Here is an 11,832-nt window from a genome sequence, read left to right on the forward strand (position 1 = left end):
GTTTTGCTTAAAAAAAAAGGCTTAATTAGTAAAATGGTCCCTTAAAGACATTTTTGGTTTCACATTGGTTCCTTAAACAAAAAAAAAGGTCTGAATAGGTCCCTTAAAGAAAAAAAAGGTCCGAATATATCCCTTAAAGACATACCCGTTAATCAGTTTGGTCCTATTCAGACCTTTTTTAGTGGCCCAACTGATTAACGGAGATGTCTTTAAGGGACCTATTCAGACTTTTTTTTTTTAAGAGACCAATCAGAAACCAAAAATATCTTTAAGGGATCATTTTACCAAAAATAATTATGATCCATGTTTTATATAGCCTAGTAAATTTGGTGCTAAAAATCTAGAGATGTGATGTATTATATTTCTCAGACGAGATGTGAGCTTGAAGATCTCCCTCCTAATCACATACCACAGGTCTCAACATTAATGCCAAAGGAATTTTATACCTAGAAAGCAAGGGAGAACATAACTTGTTGAAGAATCAATTAAGGCCGGTAGAGATGTGATGAATTATGATCCATGTTTTGCTTAAAAAAAAAATAAGGCTTAATTAGTAAAATGGTCCCTTAAAGACATTTTTTGTTTCACATTGGTCCCTTAAAGGAAAAAAGTCGGAATAGGTCCCTTAAAGAAAAAAAAGGTCTGAATATGTCCCTTAAAGACATATTCGTTAATCAGTTTGGTCCTATTCGGACATTTCTTTAGGAACCAAACTGATTAACGGAGATGTCTTTAAGGGACCTATTCGGACCTTTTTTTTCTTTAAGGGACCTATTCAGACCTTTTTTTTCTTTAAGGGACCTATTCAGACTTTTTTTCTTCTTTAAGGAACCAATCTGAAACCAAAAATATCTTTAAGGACCAAAATAATTATGATCCATGTTTTATATAGCCTAGTAAATTTGGTGCTAAAAATCTAGAGATGTGATGAATTATATTTCTCAGACAAGATGTGAGCTTGAAGATCTCCCTCCTGATCACATACCACTAGGTCTCAACATTAATGCCAAAGGAATTTTATACCTAGAAAGCGAGGGAGAACATAACTTGTTGAAGAATCAATTACACATAACGTTAAGCTATGTTGTGCCTCTATTACTCAAATTGGTTCCTGAACATGTCTTGCAAAACATTTCTCAATCGGTTAGAACCATTTTTTGTCACACTCTTTTATTTCTAATAATGAACATTTGTTTGATTGCATTTTATTAATATAGATTATTAGACTAATTCATAAAAAATATGTTGATTGATTAAACAGGTTGTTAGAAGTTATGTAGAGGATATTTGCAACAATGGAATAGCTGTGAGATTGTTACAAGATTATAACTCTTTCAAGAGGACCATGCCCAAAAATTTGGTTTAGAAGATTATTTTTAGGTAACATGTACAAAAAATAAATTTAAGTTGATACAATTTCTAAATTTGTTGACTCAACTTTATTGGAACATGTTGAAAATCAAGTGTGGAGTGGATTTATGTTGAATAAAAGGATAAGTGATTATATAATGACATAATAAGTGTACAAATCGATACTTTTGTTACATTATTGGATCACACCAACAATATTGACATGACACGCAATATCAATAATAATTGATGAAAATGTTCAAATTTAATTATACGGGTCAGTGTCGTGCTGATGTTTGATACTGACATGTGTCCATTTTTTGAAATTGACCCACTAGACATGTTGAAAGAAAAAGGACAGAGAAAACAAGAAAAAAAGGAAGGTGATTAAGGTTTTATATGACATCAAGAGCTTGAAGGATATCATCCTTTAAATCTTCATAGTCTTCAACTCCAAAGCAGAAACGAACAGTGTTATCATAAATTCTATATTTCTCCCTCTCCGACCTTGGAAGATCCCTACAGAAAAATACACCAAAAAAAGAAGATTAAGAAGTTAAGTCATTATTTTGAATTGAACTAAGTTAACTCATTAATTTGAAAAGGATTCAAGTAAATACCAATAAGACATGATTGCTGGCTGATTCACCACACTTTCAACACCACCAAAGGATGGAGCAATGTATGGAATTTTTAGTGAATCAACAAATTTTATAGTCCTCATTATATCTCCATCAATCTGCATGATTATATTAGCAACAGCACAATCATAATATTGCCCAATAACTATTTACATGACGCTCTAATTCGAGTTTATTTATTTTTTAAAAAAAGTTTTATACTTTTAGTGTATAGTCTTTTGACGGATAAACTATTCATTTTAGAAAAATAAAATATGCACAAATGACACACATTAAATAAATAAATCGTACATCAAAACAAACAACGCCACCAAAACCGGTCATTTGTCTCTTGGCAAGCGAATATTCAGGATGACTTGGCAAGCCCGGATAATAGACTTGTGTCACCTACAAATAATATAAATCAAATGAAATTAGTGAGTTTTATTTCCTTTACACATTATAGGTTTAACATCATTGTTGAATTTTTGAATAATTAAAATTAAAATGGAATTAGACTAAACATTTTATTTATCAATGCCAATATACCTTAGGATGTGTCTCTAAAAGTTTGGCTATCTTCATTGCTGTTGAATTTTGATGTTGTACACGAAGATGCAAGGTTTTCATACCTCTAATAACTAGGTATGCAGAATTCTGTTAACATATATAAACATTTTACATTATGTCAACATAAAAATTAATTGGATTAAATAAAAAAAATATTTATATAATATAACGAATTTTGTTTTTAGTCTTTGTATCCACTTTGCAAAATACAACATGTAGTTTAATTTTGAAATTATAGGAACTAAAAAATTGGTATATGACTAAAAATAAAACCCATAAATTATATATTTATAGGGATAAGAAAATTATTTAACCGTGATTAATTTATGTGTACATTCTTATACGAAAATTTATGCCAAAAATGATTCATCCAAGGTAAAGGGAACAATGTTGTAGAAACGTGTACCGGGCTAAGAGTACCACCCAAAATAAAATGCAAACTACGAATTTGTGTAATCAATTTCTTTGAACCACTGATGCAACCAGCAAGAACCTGAATATATATTAGGAAGAAAAATCATTTATGTTCGATTTTATCATTGAGTAAAAGAGAAATATAAGCAGAAAAAATGCAATTCAGTTATCCACATTGTGCTACATGGCTACGTCTTCATCTATCTTTTACTAAGTAGGGGGGAAAAAACTCTTCATACTTACTGATGTATTCACACTATTATTGAGCACGGATAGATACTATCTGTTTATATTTGAGATCGAAGAAAATAACTTATAAAGCCATTTATTCTATGCAAGTTCAAAATGGTAAAATATGATTTGACATATATGAAAATGTAGTTTAAACTTTTTAAGCTTTTAACAAGTCATACTTAACAAACACATAGTCACATAAGGAACTATTCAAGTCAAAATCTATTCATATTTGGAAAATCCTTGAGAAAATTCATATACACATTTGATTTGAAAACCATTTCATCTCATTGAAGATATGCAAATGACTTACATCATTGTGTCCAGCAATGTATTTTGTAGCTGAATTCACTACAAGATCAGCTCCAAGGGAAAGTGCTTTTTGGTTAATAGGTGTAGCAAATGTACCATCAATGCAAACTAAAGCTCCTTTTCTATGACAAAGCTCTGAAACCAGCTTAATATCAACACATCTTTGGAATGGATTGGTTGGTGTCTCAGTAAAGAAGAGTGATACCTATACATATGTATAAAATATCTTAAATTCAAGATTTCACATTAATTCTAGAGAAATCAAATCAAAATCTTAACAAAAAGAAACCAATTACTCTCTCTCTAACAAAAAAAACACTCACTTTGTTGTTTTCCAATGCAGCTTCCAAGGCATCAACATCAGCGGGATCAATTATGGTGGCCTACTCAAAGAGGTGAAAATTCGTAATTTCATTAGACAAATTAAAATGGACTAAAACTGCGTGCAGAAAAAAAATTAAAAATGAAAACGTCTATTTTTTTATGAGAACAAAAAACAAAATTTGATAATATTTTAGAGACGAAAAAATTATTTAACTCATAAATCAAACTATAAAAATATATGACTATACCGTAATTCCCATCTTTGGAAGCATGTTGGCAATGAATATTCTGGTCCTCCTATAACAATCAGTAGTGGTAACAATATGTCCCCCAGCTGGAACTAATGCCAACAACATGACAGAGCTAGTACACATCCCAGATGCCAAGAACAGAGTTGATTCAGCTCCCTCTAATGCACTGGTTTAAAAACACACAAAAATTTGTAGCATGTTTCTATGATATGATTGAAAAATTGAAGTTGTGATAACATATTTACAATAGGATCATGCTAAACAGTGTTTCCGAGGCACTTGTTAAGCATATCTAAAAAGGAAATAAAAAATAAAATTTATACTGAAAATACAACTTTTTGTACTTTTGAGACATTGAATGCACACATTTCAAGATAAAATTTCTATTTTAACATGTTTAACCAGTGCCCGGATGGACACTGTTTAGCATTTTCCTTTACAATATTATTGCAATATTATTTTTGTGTCAAAACTATTTTACATAATATTCAATTTCAAGAACATCTAAATAAAAATTAAAAAAAAAAGTTAATTTTTTTTTTTGCCAAAAGTTGAAATGTTTTTTATTAGAAATCGAAATTGTGTCCAATAAATAATCTGATAAAATGATGCAGAGTTTGACAAACCTCATCTTCTCTTCTAAAACCGCTGTAGTTGGATTTCCATATCGCCCATATTCATAACTAAATTGCCTTTTCTCCTAATTAAAGAAAAAAGTAAAAAAAATAAAATAAATACAATAATTTATACATCCAATTTTTTTTATTATTATGTTACATTTTTATAAATGGTTCACCATGAACTAATACTTAAAAAATATTTAAAATATTAACGAACAGATGCATTATAATGATTCACAGAAGAACAATAAGAAGAAAAATATTCAAAAAAAATTAAATAATGATTCAAAGAAGAACAATAAAAATACCTTCCAATCGATGAGATCAGCAGTTTTCTTGAAAAAGTAGACAGAAGTGTTCACAACAGGGGTGGTGATTGCATCAGTGACTATGCCCCGACCTAATCTCTCAGCTGCATATATACAAAGAAAAAAAATAAACTATTAAGTTATCTTTAATTAAAATTTTATACTAACGTTATAAGTTAGTAAACACATGGAAGAAATACAATCCAAACACTTATACTTTGACCATATGAGCAATATAAACATTTTTCTGGTTAGTCCATATTAAATACACAGTTAAATTATTTTATCGTTAATTCAGATCAAACAGCCCACAACTATAGGCGTCACGTAATTACAGCAGCAAATCTATTTTCTTAGTTTATGGTGATGTGAAATTTAGTTTGGAGTCAGTTTTGATATCAAGTAGTTTCAGTTCTCTCACGGTCGCTACTAAATCCATCGTCAATCACCACTTGACCGACTTGAATTAGCTCATGAAAATAAAATGACATAAAATAGTATTTTTAATTAATATTTAATATTTTAAAAAGTAAAATCGAGATCCATGATAATTTGGTGATATTTATCCAACAACCAACAAAAATAAGTCACATAGATTTGCATGTGATATTTATAACTAACTTTTAACTAATTTTTACTTAACATACATATGTATTATTTTTATTGGTTATTAAATAAATATTCTCAAATTATTAAAGGATAGTATAGAAAAAACCAAATTATAAAGCTATTTGAAGTAGTTTATAAAAACACACTATAAACTAGTAGTTAAAATACACTATAAGCTACTAACCAAAATAGCATTGAAAAAAACTAACCAAAAAAAAGCTCATGGGATATATTTTGATCATATATGAATTTATAAGTTATCGTTGTAATTCGTCAAAAAAAAAAAAAAGTTACTGTTCTAAACACACCCCTCACGTTCAGAACTGAACAAGCTGGAACGTGAAATCAACAACAACGGGTGACCCAAATATGAGAGGTCTCCACAATAAACAACAAATGGATCTAGGATAGGTTCTGATACCATATTAAAATTTTAGAGGCTTATACTCAACCACAAAAGCTAGCTTGAGAGTTGAGGTTTGCACTACACTTATAAATGCTATCTTTACCATATCTCTAGCCAATATAGGAATTCTAACGGTAGGTGTCATTTAAATTAATTATTAAAAATTCCTCCTTTCTAATTTATTTATTTAAAAATCACATGTTAGTTATAGTTTTAGAGATGCATGTAGTATTTTTATTTTCCAAATTAAAAAATAATTACTTATCACTTTGAGAAAATAAACGAAGTACCAGCATGAACGGTTTTTGAACCATCGCATTTCAAAAACGAGTAACGACTATCAACCGCACCATTCACCTCCAAAGCTCCATTTGATTCCGCCGGCGACGGCGGAGTACCGGCTGAGTCAGTGTGCGGCCACAAGGATGACGCCAAGATTCGAACCACCCGAAAACTCCGTCGAGTTTCTCCATTGCTGACATGGCGCTGCAACTTGAAACTGACCTTTGATGATGTTGTTATATAATAACTAGATGAAGAAAGGTTGCGAAACGGCGTCGTTGTGAATGTAGCTGAAAAATCTGAAGCACTCATTGTATTTGTCTCTATTTTGCTTTGTAAGTGTGCAAGTATTTGATTAATTTGTTAAATTGGTAATGGTAGTATATGATTATATAAATAAACAATGGTAGTGAGAAAAGACAAAAAAAAATCTATTAGGTAATCCAATCATTTGAGCTCAAATAATAGTGATTGAGGTGTGACGAGATACTATTACTAAATGTGGATATATTTTAAACTTTCGTGTCACTTTTGTTTTAATAGATTTGTCTATAAAAGATAATCTTATTTAAAATATATTTGGTCGATCGCTTGTTGAAAAAATTCGGCGTCTTATAGAGCTTAATTGGTAGGTGTGGTTCATCATATCGTAAAAGTAATCGGTGTGCAGATGCATTAGCTAGTATTAAAAGTTTTTTGAATATTGATGGAGTATGTTACTTTGAATCTTGTCCACTTAAGATTCACCATTTATTTGATGATGATGTGTTGGGTATAACTATTTTTCGTGTAATTTTATTATAGTTTTTTATTTACGATGAACTGGGAGTCACCCGGACTAGAGCAGAATACCTTATAGTTTTTCTTTCTTTTTTGGTAAGGTTATAGTTTTTCTTTTTATATAGTTAGCCCTCTTTATAATAAAAAAAGAAAAATTAACCCCAACTCATACTTTTGGAGGCTTAAAAAATTTCAAATATTAAATAGCCCCAAGGCAAAATATCCGAATATCCTCTAAATAAAAGCTGGGCCATAGGCCACAACCTTTTCACCAAATCTTTTTTATTGATAGTCAATCAACTGCAAATCATTATTTTTCTAACTTTTATGAAAAATATTATTAAAGTAAATTATTGTTAATAATTTAACGGTTATGATTGATTGATAATATAAAAAAAAAGTGTTACAAACTTCTCAAATGCCCATAAAATAAGTAATCAATTCCTATCAAGTGCATGACGATTATCATTATATGACCTAATATGATATATCATGATAATCGGAGCATGAATAACGATCTTTCTTGCAGTTCCATTATACCTTACGCTACACCATTCACAATGGAAAAATGATGGGCACCAAAAGATATTTGTGACTCATTCTATACACGAACCCCACAAAAACGGTTATGCACGTATTTCACCTACATATATGTATTGACACTCACTCAAAGGTACACACATTTCACCAAATAAATACACTCTTTCCTTGAACTGTCATCAACTTGAGCAGGTACCTTTGCTAACGTTTTTTGCAGGTACCTTTGCTGTTGGTACTTGAAGCTAAATCACCATCACAATACAATCAAACATCATCAAATCTACCTGAAGAACAATCTATTCTAAACACACGGTTCAGGTTTTGCACTATATATCAATTATATTCACCAAAATTTTAGTCATTTCTAGAACCAAAAAATTTGAAACATTAATTAATATGATAAGAGTTTATTAATATGAACAATATGTCAGTGTAATTATCTTTCATGTCTTGGCCGTAGCATCACTTTCTCACCCTAAATTGTTTGTAACAAAAAAAGAGCTCGTGTTTTTGCCTAGGCACCAACAGCACCATAACATTTTGATTTCACCTATCACTTTTTAAATTTCCCAGCTCAACCGTTTAGGGGTTCACTTTGGAGACTTTTTTTGCTGTTAAATTGGTCACTAACTGGTTAAGTCTGATCAATACCACTTTCATTCTTATAAAGTAAATAATATAATCTAAGGTAATTTTTGTTAATCTACTTATCCTAATATGGGTATACAGAGGTTGGCCGCATTAACCTGCACTCTATTGATGTTGAAAGCGGAGCGGATAGTACCAACTAATACTTTGACGCTCAAGTAAATAAGAGAACAAAGAATGAGAAGGTAAGAGTAGAAAGTATGTGTACTTATATATAAATTAAGTGTGACCGAAGATAGGCTATGAGCGTTCGGGATGGGCCCTTGGATTCAATATGAAAGATAGTTGTTTTTTTCATCCCTTGTTAAATTGATCAGAATCATCCCTTGTTTTTTTCATTTAATGGGAGATATTTCCTAGTATATTTAATTCAGTGGTCATTGGCGCTGAACTTGTAGGAAGATCACGGTTCGATTCCCCGCAACTGCGATCGGGAGGGGGCTAGAACCACCTGATATCAGAACTGACCCCTGAACCGATTAAACTGGTGGTGAAAGTCAAAAAAACAAAATAATATTAAATCTTATCAAAATATATTTCTTGGTAGTGCAAATTTTATTAGGAAATATCTTTTGAAAGTAAAATCTTATCAGATGACCTTTCTCAGTAATATTTTTTAAGTGTGAACGATACGAGAGAGGAAGAACAACCATCAATGATTGATGATGGAAATATCATCATTCCATATTTCCATGGGTGGTCATTTTCCTTGCTGAGAGCGAGAGGATCCTTTACTTCTCTACAAAATTGAACGGGCACGAGGCATTATTATTAGGAGAATTGATAAATTATTTTAGGAAATTAAGACAAAGATTCATGTCATACTTAACTTGCCGATGAAAAAATTGCAACACAAACATTTAATTATTATGCATTTTGACGGATTTAACCATCATTGTGTTATAAGAATGATAATGTTTCTTTTCCATTTCCACCCCAAGAGATGGATATGGATAAACACACAATCTTCACGACGCGAACATATTCTTTTGGGTGAACCCTATTATTTTTTTACTAAAAACTAGTATTCATCTTTGTTTATTTAAATTTGTAAAGTATTCCCTCCGTTTTTTTAGTGTTCATTTAGAATATTAACATAAAATTAAGAAAGCGTAAGAAATTATATTTTTGCATCTTATTTTCCTATTAATACTTTAATATTAATTCATCAATAAATTCTTATTTTTTTGAACACACTTTCTTTTTTCAATAAATTTAATATATTATGTAAAAAAACAAAATTTAATATGTTATGTACCAAAAAAAATAAAATAAAAAAAAGAGTTAGTTTTCCAAATATATAACATTAATTAGTTTTATTGAAAAAAATAAGAGTAATTGACAAATGGTACAATTAACAAATTGTATGCTTAAAACATCAAATGGACAATTTTTTTATTTTTTTTATTTTTTGAATCAAAATGGAGAGTTAATCTCTTAAAATATAAATGTCATTTTAAATAAAATATATTGATCATTTGTGCCCAATTGAGTAATACTTCCAACTCCTTTTTATTGGTTTAAATTTATACGACACATATATATATATATAAAAATCATCCTATTTTGTGCAATTTGACGACTCTTTAATCAATAGAATTTAAATTAATAAAAAAAAATTGTGTTAGAAAATTTGCTTTTTAAGATTTATAATTTTTTTATCCTTTGTTATATACTAATGATTTATAATTGTCCACTCTTTTCACCTCATGGTCACTTATTTTCCTCGCTGGGCCATAATGACAATTCACATATTATTTTTAAAGAAAAACTTTTTCAAAAGTAAGACGTGACTTTAAATATTAATAATTCTTTCAAACTCAATAATTATTTTGTAACCATTTTGTCACAACAAAACAAATTTAGAAATTATTTGTGCATAATAATATTTCGTCACCCACCTTGGATTCAAAAGTTTTTGAAGTGTCACAAGAAAAATAGTCTAATATTTATATGTTCACAAAAGAAAAATATAAGGGGCCTAAAGAGTGAGGGGAGGGACTTGAGGAGCTCACCTAATTTGAGTTAAGGATCAAATAAGTTAAAGTGTAAAAATGACAAGGTTCAAGTTTTAATGAAGAAAAAATATTAACATATGCATTGACAACTTTTATTTTTCGTGACACTAACATTAACAACTAATTACTAATTTTAACCGTTTTAAATAAAAAAAAACGTTAAAAAACAATTTTCACCAAATATAGTTCCTATTTGAAAAACCAAGTCGCTAACTTATTAGCACAAAAAGGTTCATTAAGAGTAGTATTCTCGATTAGATGATAGATATATGCTGAAGAAAGTAATCTTATTACATAACACGATTGATTTCTCCTAAACCAAACCACACAAAAAATTTAAGAGTAAACTGCTAAATTATTCTCTGACTCTGTAAAACATTCTCAAATTGGTCGATAACTTTAAAAAAGGTCCTTGATCCCCATGTTTAACCACTCACCATCAATTAAATCCTTATATTTTACAACATACTATCAATTTATTCTTTTAGTTTATCCAATTGTTCTCAATTTAGTCCCTAACATATTTTTTGAATAACATGAGTAAAAGTTAACAAACTCAAAGATCTATTTTTTTATTTACAATGAAGTTGAGAATCGAACATATGACTTCTAGCGTACTACACATATCTTGACCATTAGAACAAACTTAGTGACTTACTCAAAAATCTTTTTAAAATATACATAAAGTCAGGAACTGATTTAATAGTATTTTATAGTGACTCAAACCAATTTTTGTGTTAACTCAAAATTTATGAATAAAAAACAAAAATAAGTTATTTTTCTTTTTATAAGTGAAGGGGCCGAAGCCCAATACAAAATAAGTTTTTATGAAGTTAGTGAACTTATCCATGAACTCTGGCCCATTTTGGCATTTAACTAAAGGAATTTCATCCATCTTCTTCATAGTGGTAAAAATACAAGTTGAATTTTGAGAAGGATAATTTACATGGTGTATTCATACTAGGTGATGCATCTGCTAAATACTTTATTGATGGGAGTATAAAGAGTACTCTTACTCATTACAATTACAATTAAAATACAAGTTTATGACTGTTTAATATGGATCTGATTAAAATTCTAAATTAATTATTTTATCTTTTATTCAAGTGTAATTATCTTTTATATATATATATATATATATATATGACGCATAATGCAAACTATTTTGTTAAATAAAAAAATTGAGAATAATTTGTTTCACATTTAACATCCAATTAAAAATTAAACCCTCCTATTTTTGTAAATTTTAATGAATATTATTTATGTTCTCTATTTTTTAATGTTATATAACCATTGTTTTACTAAAAATAGTAAAAATTCACCTATAAACAAATTTTGAGAGGTTTATTTCTATTAAAGACATTGACCATTGTAAAGAAGTTAATTTTAAAAAAGTCTTGTACTTTTGGTTACATTTACATATGTCAGAATGCAAGTGCTGTGCATTTTTCTTCTAGGAAAACATTTAATTGGATAAGACATAGAAGAAATGTCACACAAACTTAAAGAAGGATATTAAATTCCTTTAAATGACATTCATATTTGA

At 29.4% G+C, this 11,832-nt stretch overlaps 1 protein-coding gene across 1 annotated transcript; it reads right to left on the minus strand.

Annotated features, from left to right (window-relative positions):
• Positions 1–1,349: 1,349 nt before the first annotated feature.
• Positions 1,350–6,885, minus strand: LOC123905714 (cystathionine gamma-synthase 1, chloroplastic-like). Its single transcript, XM_045955418.1, has 11 exons — positions 6,309–6,885; positions 5,004–5,107; positions 4,702–4,775; positions 4,073–4,241; positions 3,824–3,883; positions 3,502–3,705; positions 2,947–3,033; positions 2,520–2,627; positions 2,283–2,378; positions 1,971–2,089; positions 1,350–1,869 (listed from the first exon to the last, which is right to left on the minus strand). The coding sequence occupies exons 1-11, from the start codon at positions 6,610–6,612 to the stop codon at positions 1,746–1,748; spliced, it is 1,449 nt and encodes a 482-aa protein (XP_045811374.1). The 5' UTR covers positions 6,613–6,885; the 3' UTR covers positions 1,350–1,745.
• Between the last annotated feature and the right edge of the window lie 4,947 nt (positions 6,886–11,832).

This window comes from Trifolium pratense, linkage group LG2 (genome assembly GCF_020283565.1).
Source record: "Trifolium pratense cultivar HEN17-A07 linkage group LG2, ARS_RC_1.1, whole genome shotgun sequence".
Classification (NCBI taxonomy): Eukaryota; Viridiplantae; Streptophyta; class Magnoliopsida; order Fabales; family Fabaceae; genus Trifolium; species Trifolium pratense.